General features: G+C 49.3%; 2 protein-coding genes across 2 annotated transcripts; one reads left to right on the forward strand and one right to left on the reverse strand.

Moving 5' to 3' along the window:
- Nucleotides 1-1,300: 1,300 nt before the first annotated feature.
- On the reverse strand, nt 1,301-2,507 carry LOC118637947 (protein S100-A7-like). The gene is made up of 2 exons (XM_036273646.1): nt 2,367-2,507; nt 1,301-1,465 (listed from the first exon to the last, which is right to left on the reverse strand). The coding sequence occupies exons 1-2, from the start codon at nt 2,505-2,507 to the stop codon at nt 1,301-1,303; spliced, it is 306 nt and encodes a 101-aa protein (XP_036129539.1).
- A 12,092-nt stretch (nt 2,508-14,599) lies between these two features.
- On the forward strand, nt 14,600-17,259 carry LOC118637972 (protein S100-A7-like). Its single transcript, XM_036273694.1, has 3 exons — nt 14,600-14,634; nt 16,031-16,188; nt 17,095-17,259. Exons 2-3 carry the CDS (start codon nt 16,048-16,050, stop codon nt 17,257-17,259), a joined length of 306 nt encoding a protein of 101 aa, XP_036129587.1. The 5' UTR covers nt 14,600-14,634; nt 16,031-16,047.

The raw sequence follows: 17,259 nt of genomic DNA on the forward strand, positions 1-17,259 counted from the left end.
TCCAGGCAGGAGGGGGTGTACCTGAAGGCAGGGAGGGATGGTCTCCGAACTGAGGTGGTAGTGAAATGGTGAGAGGAGGAGAGAGGAGTCATCCACGTGGACAGACACCTCACCCTACGAGTTTCCTGCAGGTGGGAAGAGGGGATTTTGGAGACAGTTGCCTGATTCCTTTCTGAAGAATGTGGCCTGACTGAGGAGCTACAGGAGACTGAGGAGGTAGGGGTGACACAGCTGGGTGACGGAGCCTCACGGAGGGGTGCTGCCCTGGGTATACCGGGGTGCTGAGCGGCCTCCTAGCACCATGGGGAGACCCTCTGCGGGGAGAGCCAGCGTGTGCTCAGGCAGCCCCGTGCCATGCTCGGTTCGGAAATCCTCAGCTCCCACCACCTTTTGTGATCTCCAAGAGCCTAAGGGTAATGCCAGCCCCTTCCAGGACAGACACAGGGAACGGTCACTACCACACTCAGAATGAGCTCTCCCCTCACCCCTTAGTGCCCGCTCCTCCCTGCTCCTTCCGTCCTGTCTTCTCACCTGGGGCCAAGAGGTTGCTGGACTCCAGGACCAGCTGGAGCTCCTCATACCTGGAACACCCACCGCACATGGGGTTCCCCGGACACCCAGCTCCCAGCATTCAGCAAACCATTATGAGGACCAGCCCAGTACACAGGGGGGCTCTCTCTCACCTCAATAGGACACCACACAGGCTAAAACACACCAGATGCACAGGGACAGGACACAGCCCAAAAGCCCAGGACGCAGAACAAGTGATCCAGCCCTCTGGGCACTGCTGAGTGTCCCGTTCATAGTGACAACTGCCCTTGATCCCCAACGCCCTCCATAGAACCCCTATTTCTGTGGTGCCATCTCCCCTATGCCCTCGGGGTCAGGCTGGGCAGGAGCAGTGGGCGAGAGGCTCCGTGTCCACACCTCGGCTCCTGCTCACTGCAGGTCCTCGCTCCCCAGATGCTGATCCACGCTTGAGGAGGACAGCACGGCTGGCCCAGCAGAATGCTGTGTGCTGCTCCCCTCTGGGACCCGGCGTGGGCTGCACCAGGGAGCAGGGGCAGTGGGGACAAGGCCCTGCTGAGAGAGGGGCTCGGGTATGCTGCAGGCCAGAGGGAGGGCACCCCTGGCACATCCTGGGTGACTCCCCCGTGGAGAGGTCACCATCACAGTCACCACCGAGTGGCAGTTTTGACACCATAAGTAGCCAAAGAAAACCAGGAAACAAACTGTATAAGGGAGAAAAAAACACTTTATTGTTTTGAGGGTTTTCTGGAGAATCCGGGCTGGGCTGGGCTCACTGGCTTCCCCCGGAACAGGGAGGTGCCCCGTGGCTCTGGTTGTGGTAGTCCGTGGCTATGTCCCCCAACAAGGACAGGAACTCGGAAAACTCAATCTTCTTATCCATATTCTTGTCTTTTTTCTCAAAGATATTGGACAAGTAATCTTTGCCCTTTTTATCCTGTGGGAAAAGACACAAAACAAGACACATTCAGTCTCAAAAGTGTTGTGGGTGGAAGAGGAGGGGGAGGAGGCAGAGAGGGAGAGAACCCCTGGGGCGCAGGGCTTGGCCGGGGGGGTCAGTGGAGGGCACGTGGGGGGTGGGGCACTAGCATCACCCTGCAGGTCCCTGAGGGAATTCCTGGGCCACATGTCTCCATGACGGGGAGCCCTGGCCGTGCTGAGTGGGCCCCGCGTGGAGCAGAACGGAGCAGTGGGCTGGTCCGGGTGGCAGCCCAGACCTCACCGCCCGCCCCCGTCAAGGGCCCCAGCCCCTCAGTCCTACTCAGGGCCTCCAAATACTGCGACTCTGACCCTTCACCGAACCCTCCTCTCTGTCTGCTGCTCGGCTTCCCGAGTCTCCATGCTCAGGGGCCTCCTTGCTCACCCAGCCTCTGTCACCCAGTGACCAGTCTTTTTGTCGTCAGTTCAGTACATCCTAATCTCAGATTAAATCAGGCCTGCGAATGATGTTCTCATTGTAAGGAAAGGCGGTAAATTTTATCAGCGATAGAATTCAGTCACCTTCCTTTGGATCTCAGAGACCCTCACGGAGGCTTCTAGAGGCAGAGCCTGCCCCTGTGGGCTTCAGTGTCCTGGACGGAGTGTGACAAGTGGGAGGGACCCATTCTTTAGTCTCCTGTTGGGCCCCTAATAACTACCACGGGCTCCATGCGTCGTCACACACTCCGCCACTGTTAGCATCTCCCACGTCCTGTATGAGCCAGGACAGAACGTCCTCCTAGGCCCTCACGCAGATGAGAACACTGAGGACGAGCGGACGGCAGAGATTCCCCCGGGGCCAGCAAAGGGTCCTCAGCCAGGCCAGGGCCCACGCAGCCCTGAGAGCCCACCCGACTCACACAGGCCGCGAGGAAGGTGGGGAAATTCTCCTTCAGCATCTTCAGCAGGCCCGGCTTGTCAATGGTGTCATCGGGTTTGGTGTATCTGTGGAACAGGTCGATCATGCCCATCACGGACTTCTCAACTTCAGTGTGGCTCATCTTGGTTTTTGAAGAATCTGCCAGAGAGAAAGAAGTGACCTTTGTTAGCCTTGCCCCCAGCGGAGGGTCTCTAGATCAGGACAAGGGGCTGCGGACTGAGGATCCAGGAAATGAGGCTCAGGAGGAGCAGAGGGAGCTGTGTCACCCCTGGGAGGTGGGAGGAGATGCTCACAGGAGGCTGTGGCCAAGGCTGGGACCTGGGCCCAGGCAGCTGAGGGTCCAGAGGAGAGGCAGGAAAACACAGAAGCCCACTGTGGACAGGACACCAGGAGGTGAAGCAGAGAGGGTAGGAGTCAACCACATGGAAAAGGACTAAAGTCTTAGCTGGGACCCGAGCCAAACACAGCATTTGGACAGCACCACTCTTCAAAGAGCATCGGAGCCATCTCCTCCAGTGTCCATGTCAGGGTTAGAGTCACAGGGACAAACTAACTTCCCTGCTAGTCTGGTCTGTGCACTTGGAACAAGACCCCCAGGGAGCATGAGTGAAAACAAGCTCTAAATGCAATGGGCCCTGGAGGCTCCCTGAGGTGAGTCTGAGCCGAGACACAGCCCTGTCCTGAGCCCCGGCAGAGGTTTCCCTGGACCATTCCCACCAGTGGGAAAGGGGCCTGGGGACCGGCCTTGGCATCATATTTGACATAAACAGAAATACCCAAAGCTGATACCTCCACCGACAGCCTGGATCCCAAACACAGAACGGGGACAGTGCCGCCCGCACATCGCACACTGGCCAAAGCCCCAGTCAGTGTGCAAGGCTCACACGTGTAGGCATCTAACACAAGCTACCATTGCTCCTGATCTGGGAGAAAGGTCCTTGCTGTCATGCCGCTAAGTGGAACCACGCAAGGCCTCTGTCCACTGGCCAAGGCCAGAGCTGAGCCCTGTGCGCAGAATATCAGCGTCATTCCCTCAGCTCGGGGGGACTGAAACCTTTGGGCGGCGCGTCCCTGATCCACGCAGGGCAGGTCTTCCCCACAGAGCACGGGGTACAGGCATTCCAGGCCTGGGTTTAGGAGAACCTTTAAGATTTGGGTAGGGACCCACACTCTCCTCAAGGCTGGGGTGCACAGTGGGTGTTCACCAACCCAGGGCCTGAGTCTGTGAGTCCACATCAAAGAAGATAAGGAGCAGAGGAGGGTCGTGAACTCAGCTCCCACCAGGGATGTTTCCACAGACTAGACACAGCGGAGACAGAGGCGCAATGGGGAGCATCCGTCCAGACATCCTGTAGCGGATGAGGACCTCAGGACCTCAGTGGGGTGAAGTCACAGCCCCATTACAGGCTGAGCCCCACTAATCTGCACCCAGGCTCCTGCATCCTCTCCCACCACGGGTTCCCTGCTCCTGCAGACACAGAACACGCTGGCCCTGAGCACCCTTCCTGGCCAAGGGTCAGGGGCAGACTCACCGGAGCTGACGAAGTGTCACTGAGAAGGATGCGTGTGCTGTGTGTGCATCTAGGCAAAGCCTGGTCCCTTTATAAGGCTCAGCCTGGCTCCTCCCAGGGCTTGGAGCCCTGAGGCCATGTTTCTGTCTGCTTCCTGGAACATTGTGGCACTCAGGTGGGTGGGACACACCTATGAGTGTGTGCTCAGCACTTCCCTGTGAGATCCCAGGTGACTGTCAAGGGACAACACCTAGAGCCTTCTTCTGTCCCTAGGTGCATCTGGGGCTGAGTTGTGGGGCACAGTGTGGTGTGTCATAACAAAACAGGCCCTTTGGAAGAGAAAACTGAGTTTCTGAACATAAAGAGGATGGGGCAGGATGGTCTGTGTTCATTCATCACCCAGTCCTTCCACGAGTTTGTTCTGACATCGAATAAAACTGTCTCAGCCATTAGTAAGTCCTTACCTGTGCCAGGCTCTCCATACCCACCGTACTGACACTCCTGCCAAACCTCAGAACCTTATGAGACGGTGCTGTTAGCCTCACGTGGGGGGCAGGGAATTGAGGGATTACGAGGTAAGAATTCCCATGTGTCTGAGGCTAATGGAAAATAAGGTGGAGATATGATCCCTGAAAAGCCTGATTCAAAACCTCACTCCCAACCCCACTAGTAAACTCCTGGGGTCACTGCAGGGCCTGGGCCTTGGGGAGGGAGGCAGGGTCCCCTCACTCCCATCTTCACATTGGGTCCTCACTGGAGCGCTAAGAAGCAGGGAGGTGACAGACCAGGGAGCACAGAGAGAGTCGGGGCTCAGCAGGTCACCTGCAGGTGAGGGGACAGCAGCTCAGGGCGCCGAGACCTGACTTCAGCCCACAGTCTTGACTTCACTTTGCAGCTCCAGGGGCCGCCTGGGCCCACCATGAGAACCACTCTAGACTCAGGGATGGTGACCGCCATGAAGTGAGCCACAGGTGGTTGGGCAAAGTTGCCTCCACACCCATGATGATGACTTCTTGTAAGTTACTCAGGGATGTTCCTTCTTCCTCGATGCAAAACAGGTTGCTTAGGAGTCAGTGGCCATGCCCTGGGGTCTGCTGTGTCCCAACTTGCTGTGGAAAATGTCATTCAGGTGCAGGAACCAGGAGCTTGCCGGTCAGGATGAGGCCAGGGGGCCTCTGGGGAACTGCCCTGCTGACTCACTGATAAGATCTTATTCCTGTTCTCTGCTCCCCTAGGAACATCCTCCCACAGATTGAGGGGAGGGGTCAGGCATCGGGCATCTGGGAGCAGACCCCCAGCTGAGCCCCGATCTGGCCCTGCCAGTGCATTGGCCCCCGTGCTGCAGCCTGGCCTTCCTGTCCCCACACCAGAGCCCTCTGACTCGCTCATTCACTTCATTCTCAGCCCCACTAAAGCCCCCCGGGAGGGCCCACAGGAAACCTGAGTGGGGTGTGCCTTCAGGCAGGGGAACTGAGACATCAGTCCCACCGAAGCCCTGGAGGAGCTTTTGAAGTTTGAACATTGTCAAAATACTTATAATTAGTTTTTAATTGTTATATTAAGTTTTCTTTGTTCAATCTTGGCCCCAGTTTCAGAGTCTGAGCTATTTAAAATCCTCAGCTTCCTGAATCTAAACATCATGGATCTGTGGCAAGGACTCTGTGTTATTTTATTTATTACTTATATTCCTGAAATCTCCATTACCGTTCCAGTCACTCAAAAAAGGAATATATATTTTCAATTAATTTTTATGCATGCTCACGAATATAAGTAATTATTTTGTTTCATGTTCTATCTTTGTTCTTTATTTACTAAAGTCAATCATACAGAGAAGCACAATGAACTACAATGTATAATCCAATGAATATCTCTAACACCTGTGACTGTTGCCCAGGGGGATGAACAAAAGTTGCTGCCACTGCCACCGGCCACTGCCCCCTGTCCTCTCTATGACCATCTCTGGACGTCATAACAAGGCTCGCTCCCTGTTTCATTTTACCACCTAAGTGTATATTCTTGAACACTGCAGTTTGGCTGGCTTTTAAGTTTTACTTGGTGGGAAACATATTCTATATATTCTTCTGTGTCTGCCTTATTTTGCTCAGTATTGAATTTATAAACTATCTCCATGTTGTACTGTGTTTATTGTTGTATAGCATTTCTTTGTATGCATGTGATGTAATTTTCTATAATTCTGCCTCAGATATTACATACTCTTCATTTTCTTATCTTCCTTTTGGATAGTTTCCAGTTCAGGTGACCGGGGGTTTTGACCTCTGACCTCGTGTTCCTCCAGGGATCAGCCACAGTATCTGGTGAGGTATGAGGAAAGGGTCCATGGCAGGCCTAGTTGTGTAAGTTTTGGGTGTTTATGAAATGAGAAGGTGATGAACCCAGGTACCAGAAACCAACTTTGAACAGCCGTTTGTTGTCAGAGACATCAGTGTTTACAACTATTGTGACTAACACCCAAGTCACACCCAGCATCTCCTTTATCGCTCACCATCTCCTGAAAGGTTATGGAAATCTTCCATCCCTGAACCAAAAGTCCTTTGACAACTTGGACTGTACATCCAGGTCAGTGGCTTGGAACTGTCTCTCAAACATTTACTGTTTATCCTGAGCCACTCTTTCATTTATCCCAATGGACTCTGGACCTCAGCTGACCTTGGCTGTTTTGAGCCGAGACCTGGGCCATTTATTTAATGTACACAATTTATTTATTTATTTTCTTTATTGATGTTAGAGAGAGAGGGAGACAAAAACATTGATGAGAGAGAACACCAATTGTCCACCTCCTGCATGTCCCCCACTGGGGACCAGGTCTACACCCTGGGCATGTGCCTTGACTGGGAATTGAACAGGCGACCTCTTGGTGCATGGGTCAATGCCCAACACTGAGCCACACCAGTGGGGTTAAGTTCACAAACTCTAAGGAGAATCTACTGAGCACCACTCACTGTGCTTGATGATGAACATATGGCAGGAAAATTTGATTAAATATTTATCTCCTCTCAATGCTCACACATTAGAAGTAAAGACAACAATGAATAAAATAGAAACTGTAGGTGATGGAGATGTACAATGACACACTGTATAACCAAAGAAGACAGGCACCAACTATGTCTGACCGAGTCCCCAACCCATCTTCTGAATTAACAGAAACCAGTTTTACTTGGGAGTTAGAGTGCTCAGTGCCAGCACGTGTGTCGTGTTGGGTCTAAGCCACTCTGAGAGTCCTGTCCCTGCTTTCCCTGTGTCTCTTGCAACCAAGAGTAAACATATGTCCCACCAGTTCTGCCCAGTGAAACTGAGTAAGGCTGGGCCAGGCTTCTGGGACTCTGATTTTCTGACAGAAGGGTACAGGGAGAGCTGGCCTTGCCATGCTTCAACCCATGCCTGGGATCCTGGTACTGGGCACAGATGGTCTTCAAGAAGTGTCCCTTCCCTTGCCCTGGCTGGTTTGGCTCAGTGGTTGGAGCATCAGCCCCCAGACCAAAGGGTCAAGGTTTTGATTCCAGGAGGGAGGTACATACCTGGGTTGCAGTTTTTTTCCCTGCTCAGGGTCATGAGGGAGGCAGCCAATTAATGTGTCTTTCTCACATCAATGTTTCTCTCTCTCTCTCTCTCTCTCTCTCTCTCTCTCTCTCTTTCTTCCTTATTCCCACTCTGTCTAGAAATTAATGGAAGAATATCCTTGGGTGAGGATTTTTAAAAAAGTGTCCCTTCTCTCAATGTTACTATCAAGCCCCACAAGTCAAAGGAACCTCCTCTAATTCCTAGCCAAAAAAAAAATAGCATTCATGCGGCCTGTGTCTACCTTCTTTCTCATTTGATTCATAGAAATCCTTTGTTTCTGTTTTTTTGTGCCACCAGCCTGAGGACTCCTTACTCAGCCTCAGTATGGGAGTGTCCTTTCTCTAACTGCAGAGCTGAGCAAGAGGCCAAACACAAGAGGAATTACTGGAACAGTGGCTTTATGAAAAGGGGACATGCTATAAGCAGAAAAGAACTTCAAGTCTCACTACTTCAGGGCAAAAAGAAGAGACTCCTTTAGAGGACAGTCAACTGGTTTGGGCCAAAAGGGCACAAGGAGGAGGATGGTATGAGAAATCCAAGGCCAGTGCCTCAAACAAATTCCCAGCAGTTCACTTTGATATCTGAGTAAGAGATATGGCAGCTCCTGTGAACTCAGAATTCTTTAGTACCTCTTGAAATTCCAGGATATCTTTGAAAAGCAGTCATTGATTTATTTTGAAGAATTTATTTAAGAGAACTTCCATCCCCCCAAAAATTTTCATGCAAATTGAAACAAACAAACAAAAAGCAAGGTAGCAATACTTATATATGAAAAAATAGACTTCAAAACAGGCCATAACAAGAGACAAAGAAGGTTGTTACATAATACTAAAGGGATCGTTCCAACAAGAGAATATAACCATGGTAAATATATATGTACCCAATCTAGGAGCACTCAAATATATCAAAACAAAGACAAAAAAACTCTCGGAGGACTTTAAGGGAGACATAGACAGCAATACAATTATAGTAGGGGACTTTAACACCCCCTGACATCCCTGGATAGATCTTTCAGACAAAAAATTCAGCTAGGAAACAGCAACCTTAAATGACACACTAGATCAGATGGACTTGACATTTGCAGAACATTTCACCCCAAAGTTGCAGAACATACAATTTTCTCAAATGCACGTGGGACATTCTCAAAGATAGACCACCTGTTAGGACACAAGGGAAATCTCTACAAGTTTAGAAAGATTTATTTTTTCATTTTTATTTTTTTTGAAAGGAACCATTTACTAGTACAAGGTTAAAAGCCACTATTTTATTTTTAATATGTTTTTATTGATTTTTTTTTTTTTGGATAGAGAGGAAGGTAGGAAGAATGATAGACACATCAATGTGAGAGAGATTCATCAATTGGCTACATCCTGCATGCCCCCTACTAGGAATCGAGCCAGGAACATGGGCATGTGCCCTGATGGGAATAGAACCAAGACTTCTCAGTCCATGGAAGGACGTTCAATCCACTAAACCAATCTTCCTGATTTAGGAAGATTTAAATCATGTTAAGCATCTTCTCAGATCACAGTGGCATGAAACAAGAAATAAATTATAATAAAAACACTCAAAAACATTAAAAATTATGGAGGCTAAATAGCATGACATTAAACAATGAATGAGTTACCAATGAGATCAGGGAAGAAATAAAAAACTTCCTAAAAATAAATGAAAATGAACACAAAACAAACCAAAATCTATGGGACACCATGAAAGCAGTCCCAAGAGGGAGGTTCATAGCATTGCAGGCCTACCTCAAGAAATGAGAAAAATCTCTAATAAACTATCTAACCCAACAACTAAATGCACTAAAGAGAGAAAACAAAAAAAGTCTAGAGTAAGTAGAAGGAAGATAATAATAAAGATCAGAGTGGAAAATAAATGGCATCAAAACTTAAAAAACAATACAAAAAGATCAATGAAACCAAGAACAGGTTCTTTGAAAAGGTAAATAAGATTAATGAAGCTTTAGCCAGACTCATCAAGAAACAAAGAGAGAGAACTCAGATAAAATCAGAAACAAAAGAGGTGAAGTAACAACTGACACCACAGAAATACAAAGGATTGTAAGAAAATACTATGAACAACACTCTACCAACAAATTGGACACTTATAATCTTCCTAGAAACTTATAATCTTCCAAAACTCAATCAGGTAGAATCAGAAAATCTGAATAGACCAACAGAAACTAATAAAACTGAACCAGTAAAATACAAACAAACAAAAACTCCCAGCAAACAAAAGTCTTGGACTGGTTGGATTCACAGGGGATTTTTACCAAACATTCAAAGAAGAACACCTATCCCCCTCAAACTATTCCAAAAAATTCAAGAGTAAGGAACACTTCCAACCTCTTTTCATGAGGCCAGCATTATCCTAATTCCTAAACCAGATAAAGACACTACAAAGAAAGAAAATTTACAGGGCAATATCCCTGATGAACATGGACGCTAAAATCTTCAACAAAATATTAGCAAATTGCACCCAGCAATACACCATGACCACGTGAGGGATTTATTTTGGGGATGCAAGGCTAGTACAATATCAGCAAATCAATGTGTGATACGTTACATAAACAAAAGAAAAATACATATTACATGATCACACCTATAGACACAGAAAAAGTATTTGACAAAATCCAGCATCCATTTAAAATAAAAACTCTCAGCAAAGTGGGAATAGAAGAAACATACCTCAACATAATAAAGCCCATGTGTGACACACCTACAGCCAACATCATATTCAATGGGTGAAAACTAAAAGTGTTTCCCTTAAGATCAGGAACAGGATGTGATGCCCACTTGCACCACCGTAATCAACATAATGCTGGAAGTCCTAGCCACAGTAATCAGACAAGAAGTAAAAATAAAAAGCATCCAAATTGGAAAGGAAGAAGTAAAACTGTCATTATTCGCAAGTAACATGATATTGTACATAGACTCCACTCAAAACTACTAGACCTAACAAATGTATTCGGCAAAGTAGTAGGATACAAAATTAACATCCAGAATCTATTGCATTTTCAGACACGAATAATGAAGTCTCAGAAAGAGTTCATTTACTATTGCAACAACAGAAAATAAGATACTTAGGAATAAACTTAACCAGGAGGTAAAAGATCTGTACTCAAAAAACTATAGGACATTGAAAAAAGAAATACAGGAAGATACAAATGAGTGGAAGGATATACCGTGTTAAAGGATTGGAATAATTAGCATCATTAAAATGTCCACCCGAAGCAATCTATATATTTAACGCAATCCTTATTAAAATACCAATGGCATATTTTACAGATCTGGAACAAATATTCCAAAAATTTATATGGAACCTTCTTATATGGAACCAAAAAAGACCCTGAATAGCTGCAGTAACCTTGAAGAAGAAGAACAAAGTTGGAGATATCACAATACTGAATATCAAACTATACTACAAAACCATTGTAATCAAAAGAGTTTATACCCTTAATACTGAGCAAAATAGGCAGACACAGAAGAATATATGAAATATGTTTCCCATCAAGTGAAATTTGAAAGCCAGCAAAACTGCAGTGTTCAGGAACATATACTTAGGTGGTAAAATGAAACAGAGAGAGAGCCATATCGTAAAGTTCAGAAGATGGTTATAGAGATGAGAGACAGGGGGCAGTGGCGGGTGGGATTGGCAGCAATGTTTTGTTCATCACCCTGGGCGACAGTCACAGGTGTTAGAGAGAATTCATTGGATTGCACATTGTAGTTTATTGTACTTTTCTGTATGACTGATCTATAGCAAATAAAGAACATAGAACATGAGGCAAAATAATTTTTACATTTGTGAGCATGCATAAAAATAAACAGAAAACATATATTACATTTTGAGGGGACTTGAATGGTAATGGAGATTTCAGGAAAATAAGTAAATAAATAAAATAACAGAGAGAACTTGCAACAGATCTATGATGTTTATATTCCACAAGCAGAGGGTTAAAAATAACTAAGATTATGTCACGGAGGCCAATACTGAACAAACGAAAACTTAAATGTAATTTTAAGGAAAACTTAAAAATAATTCTGAGTATTTTGACATAGTTAAAAATTCAAAGCCTCCAGGGCTTCGGTGGCAATGATGTCTCAGTTCCCCTGCCTGAAGGCACACCCCACTCAGGTTTCCTGTGGGCCCTCCCGGGAGGCTTTAGTAGGGCTGAGAATGAAGTGAATGAGTGAGTCAGAGGAGTCTGGTGCTGGGGACAGAAAGGCCAGGCTGCAGCACCGGGGGGCAATGCACTGGCAGGGCCAGATCTGGGCTCAGCTGGGCATGCACCAAGAGGTCGCCGGTTCGATTCCCAGTCAGGTCACATGCCCAGGGTGTAGACCTGGTCCCCAGTGGGGGACATGCAGGAAGTGGCCAATCAATGTTTTTGTCTCCCTCTCTCTCTAACCTCCATAAAGAAAATAAATAAATAAATTGTGTACATTAAATAAATGGCCCAGGTCTCAGCTCAAAACAGCCAAGGTCAGCTGAGGTCCAGAGTCCACTGGGATAAATGAAAGAGTGGCTCAGGATAAACAGTAAATGTTTGAGAGACAGTTCCAAGCCACTGACCTGGATGTACAGTCCAAGTTGTCAAAGGACTTTTGGTTCAGGGATGGAAGATTTCCATAACCTTTCAGGAGATGGTGAGCGATAAAGGAGATGCTGGGTGTGACTTGGGTGTTAGTCACAATAGTTGTAAACACTGATGTCTCTGACAACAAACGGCTGTTCAAAGTTGGTTTCTGGTACCTGGGTTCATCACCTTCTCATTTCATAAACACCCAAAACTTACACAACTAGGCCTGCCATGGACCCTTTCCTCATACCTCACCGGATACTGTGGCTGATCCCTGGAGGAACACGAGGTCAGAGGTCAAAATCCCCGGTCCCCTGAACTGGAAACTATCCAAAAGGAAGATAAGAAAATGAAGAGTATGTAATATCTGAGGCAGAATTATAGAAAATTATATCACATGCATACAAAGAAATGCTATACAACAATAAACACAGTACAACATGGAGATAGTTTATAAATTCAATACTGAGCAAAATAAGGTAGACACAGAAAAATATATAGAATATGTTTCCCATCAAGTAAAACTTAAAAGCCAGCCAAACTGCAGTGTTCAAGAATATACACTTAGGTGGTAAAATGAAGCAGAGAGCGAGCCTTGTTATGACGTCCAGAGATGGTCGTAGAGAAGACAGGGGGCAGTGGCCGGTGGCAGGGGCAGTGGCCGGTGGCAGTGGCAGCAAGTTCTGTTCATCACCCTGGGCGACAGTCACAGGTGTTAGAGATAATTCATTGGATTATACATTGTAGTTCATTGTGCTTTTCTGACTGATTGACTTTAGTAAAAAAAGAACAAAGATGGAACATGAACCAAAATAATTGCTTATATTTGTGAGCATGCATAAAAATTAATTGAAAATATATATTGCTTTTTGGAGTGACTTGAACGGTAATGGAGATTTCAGGAATATAAGTAATAAATAAAATAACACAGAGTCCTTGCCACAGATCCATGATGTTTAGATTCAGGAAGCTGAGGATTTTAAATAGCTCAGACTCTGAAACTGGGGCCAAGATTGAACAAAGAAAACTTAATATAACAATTAAAAACTAATTATAAGTATTTTGACAATGTTCAACTTCAAAAGCTCCCCCAGGGCTTCGGTGGGACTGATGTCTCAGTTCCCCTGCCTGAAGGCACACCCCACTCAGGTTTCCTGTGGGCCCTCCCGGGAGGCTTTAGTGGGGCAGAGAATGAAGTGAATGAGTGAGTCAGAGGGCTCTGGTGTGGGGACAGGAAGGCCAGGCTGCAGCACGGGGGCCCAATGCACTGGCAGGGCCAGATCGGGGCTCAGCTGGGGGTCTGCTCCCAGATGCCCGATGCCTGACCCCTCCGCTCAATCTGTGGGAGGATGTTCCGAGGGGAGCAGAGAACAGGAACAAGATCTTATCAGTGAGTCAGCAGGGCAGTTCCCCAGAGGCCCCCTGGCCTCATCCTACCCGGCAAGCTCCTGGTTCCTGCACCTGAATGACATTTTCCACAGCAAGTTGGGACACAGCAGACCCCAGGGCATGGCCACTGACTCCTAAGCAACCTGTTTTGCATAGAGGAAGAAGGAACATCCCTGAGTAACTTACAAGAAGTCATCATCATGGGTGTGGAGGCAACTTTGCCCAACCACCTGTGGCTCACTACATGGCGGTCACCATCCCTGAGTCTAGAGTGGTTGTCATGGTGGGCCCAGGCGGCCCCTGGAGCTGCAAAGTGAAGTCAAGACTGTGGGCTGAAGTCAGGTCTCGGCGCCCTGAGCTGCTGTCCCCCTCACCTGCAGGTGACCTGCTGAGCCCCGACTCTCTCTGTGCTCCCTGGTCTGTCACCTCCCTGCTTCTTAGCGCTCCAGTGGGACCCACTGTGAAGATGGGAGTGAGGGGACCCTGCCTCCCTCCCCAAGGCCCAGGCCCTGCAGTGACCCCAGGTGTTTACTAGTGGGGTTGGGAGTGAGGTTTTGAATCAGGCTTTTCAGGGATCATATCTTGACCTTACTTTCCATTAGCCTCGGACACATGGGAACTTCTTACCTCGTAATCCCTCAATTCCCTGTCCCCCACGTGAGGCTAACAGCACTGTCTCATAAGGTTCTGAGGTTTGGCAGGAGTGTCAGTACGGCGGGTATGGAGAGCCTGGCACAGGTAAGGACTTACTAATGGCTGAGAGAGTTTTATTCGATGTCAGAACAAACTCGTGGATGGACTGGGTGATGAATGAACACAGATCATCCTGCCCCATCCTCTTTATGTTCAGAAACTCAGTTTTCTCTTCCAAAGGGCCTGTTTTGTTATGACACACCACACTGTGCCCCACAACCCAGCCCCAGATGAACCTAGGGACAGAAGAAGGCTCTAGGTGCTGTCCCTTGAGAGTCACCTGGGATCTCACAGGGAAGTGCTGAGCACACACTCATAGGTGTGTCCCACCCACCTGAGTGCCACAATGTTCCAGGAAGCAGACAGAAACATGGCCTCAGGGCTCCAAGCCCTGGGAGGAGCCAGGCTGAGCCTTATAAAGGGACCAGGCTTTGCCTAGATGCACACACAGCACACGCATCCTTCTCAGTGACACTTCGTCAGCTCCGGTGAGTCTGCCCCTGACCCTTGGCCAGGAAGGGTGCTCAGGGCCAGCGTGTTCTGTGTCTGCAGGAGCAGGGAACCCGTGGTGGGAGAGGATGCAGGAGCCTGGGTGCAGATTAGTGGGGCTCAGCCTGTAATGGGGCTGTGACTTCACCCCACTGAGGTCCTGAGGTCCTCATCTGCTACAGGATGTCTGGACGGATGCTCCCCATTGCGCCTCTGTCTCCGCTGTGTCTACTCTGTGGAAACATCCCTGGTGGGAGCTGAGTTCACGACCCTCCTCTGCTCCTTGTCTTCTTAGATCTGGACTCACCGACTCAGGCCCTGGGTTGGTGAACACCCACTGTGCACCCCAGGCTTGGGGAGAGTGGGGGTCCCTACCCAAATCTTAAAGGTTCTCCTAAACCCAGGCCTGGGATGCCCGCTCCCCGTGCTCTGTGGGGAGACCTGCCCTGCGTGGATCGGGGACGCGCCGCCCAAAGGTTTCAGTCCCCCCGAGCTGAGGGAATGACGCTGATATTCTGCGCACAGGGCTCAGCTCTGGCCTTGGCCAGTGGACAGAGGCCTTGCGTGGTTCCACTTAGCGGCATGACAGCAAGGACCTTTCTCCCAGATCAGGAGCAATGGTAGCTTGTGTTAGATGCCCACACGTGTGAGCCTTGCACACTGACTGGGGCTTTGGACAGTGTGCGATGTGCGGGCGGCACTGTCCCCATTCTGTGTTTGGGATCCAGGCTGTCGGTGGAGGTATCAGCTTTGGGTATTTCTGTTTATGTCAAATATGATGCCAAGGCCGGTCCCCAGGCCCCTTTCCCACTGGTGGGAATGGTCCAGGGAAACCTCTGCCGGGGCTCAGGACAGGGCTGTGTCTCGGCTCAGACTCACCTCAGGGAGCCTCCAGGGCCCATTGCATTTAGAGCTTGTTTTCACTCATGATGGTCCCTGGGGGTCTTGTTCCCCGTGCACAGACCAGACTAGCAGGGAAGTTAGTTTGTCCCTGTGACTCTAACCCTGACATGGACACTAGAGGAGATGGCTCTGATGGTCTTTGAAGAGTGGTGCTGTCCAAATGCTGTGTTTGGCTCGGGTCCCAGCTAAGACTTCAGTCCTTTTCCATGCGGTTGACTCCTACCCTCTCTGCTTCACCTCCTGGTGTCCTGTCCACAGTGGGCTTCTGTGTTTTCCTGCCTCTCCTCTGGACCCTCAGCTGCATGGGCCCAGGTCCCAGCCTTGGCCACAGCCTCCTGTGAGCATCTCCTCCCACCTCCCAGGGGTGACACAGCTCCCTCTGCTCCTCCTGAGCCTCATTTCCTGGATCCTCAGTCCGCAGCCCCTTGTCCTGATCTAGAGACCCTCCGCTGGGGGCAAGGCTAACACAGGTCCCTTCTTTCTCTCTGGCAGATTCTTCGAAAACCAAGATGAGCCACACTGAAGTTGAGAAGTCCGTGATGGGCATGATCGACCTGTTCCACAGATACACCAAACCCGATGACACCATTGACAAGCCGGGCCTGCTGAAGATGCTGAAGGAGAATTTCCCCACCTTCCTCGCGGCCTGTGTGAGTCGGGTGGCCTCTCAGGGCTGTGTGGGCCCTGGCCTGGCTGAGGACCCTTTGCGGGACCCCGGGGGAGTCTCTGCCGTTCGCTCGTCCTCAGTGTTCTCATCTGCGTGAGGGCCTAGGAGGACGCTCTGTCCTGGCTCATACAGGACGTGGGAGATGCTCACAGTGGCGGAGTGTGTGACGACGCATGGAGCCCGTGGTAGTTATTAGGGGTCCAACAGGAGAGCAAAGAATGGGTCCCTCCCACTTGTCACACTCCGTCCAGGAGGCTGAAGCCCACAGGGGCAGGCCCTGCCTCTAGAAGCCTCCATGAGGGTCTCTGAGATCCAAAGGAAGGTGACAGAAATTCTGTCTCTGATAAAATTTACCGCCTTTCCTTACAATGAGAACGTCATTCGCAGGCCTGATTTAATCTGAGATTAGGATGTACTGAACTGACGACAAAAAGACAGGTCACTGGGTGACAGAGGCTGGGTGAGCAAGGAGGCCCCTGAGCACGGGAGACTCGGGAAGCCGAGCAGCAGACAGAGAGGAGGGTTCGGTGAAGGGTCAGAGTCGCAGTATTTGGAGGCCCTGAGTAGGACTGAGGGGCTGGGGCCCTTGACGGGGGTGGGCGGTGAGGTCTGGGCTGCCACCCGGACCAGCCCACTGCTCCGTTCTGTTCCACGCGGAGCCCACTCAGCACGGCCAGGGCTCCCCGTCATGGAGACATGTGGCCCAGGAATTCCCTCAGGGACCTGCAGGGTGATGCTAGTGCCCCACCCCCCACGTGCCCTCCACTGACCCCCGCCGGCCAAGCCCCTGCGCCCCAGGTGTTCTCTCCCTCTCTGCCTCCTCCCCCTCCTCTTCCACCCACAACACTTTTGAGACTGAATGTGTCTTGTTTCGTGTCCTTTCCCACAGGATAAAAAGGGCAAAGATTACTTGTCCCATATCTTTGAGAAAAAAGACAAGAATATGGATAAGAAGATTGAGTTTTCCGAGTTCCTGTCCTTGTTGGGGGACATAGCCACGGACTACCACAACCAGAGCCACGGGGCACCTCCCTGTTCCGGGGGAAGCCAGTGA

This window comes from Molossus molossus, unplaced genomic scaffold (genome assembly GCF_014108415.1).
Source record: "Molossus molossus isolate mMolMol1 unplaced genomic scaffold, mMolMol1.p scaffold_m16_p_20, whole genome shotgun sequence".
In the NCBI taxonomy this organism is placed as follows: domain Eukaryota; kingdom Metazoa; phylum Chordata; class Mammalia; order Chiroptera; family Molossidae; genus Molossus; species Molossus molossus.

Excerpts from the sequence above, each read along its gene's own strand:
- LOC118637947 (XM_036273646.1), bottom strand. The coding sequence starts at position 2,507 with ATGAGCCACACTGAAGTTGAGAAGTCCGTGATGGGCATGATCGACCTG. Across the intron at positions 1,466-2,366 it reads CCACCTTCCTCGCGGCCTGT|GATAAAAAGGGCAAAGATTA; the intron begins GTGAGTCGGGTG and ends CTTTTCCCACAG.
- LOC118637972 (XM_036273694.1), top strand. The coding sequence starts at position 16,048 with ATGAGCCACACTGAAGTTGAGAAGTCCGTGATGGGCATGATCGACCTG. Across the intron at positions 16,189-17,094 it reads CCACCTTCCTCGCGGCCTGT|GATAAAAAGGGCAAAGATTA; the intron begins GTGAGTCGGGTG and ends CCTTTCCCACAG.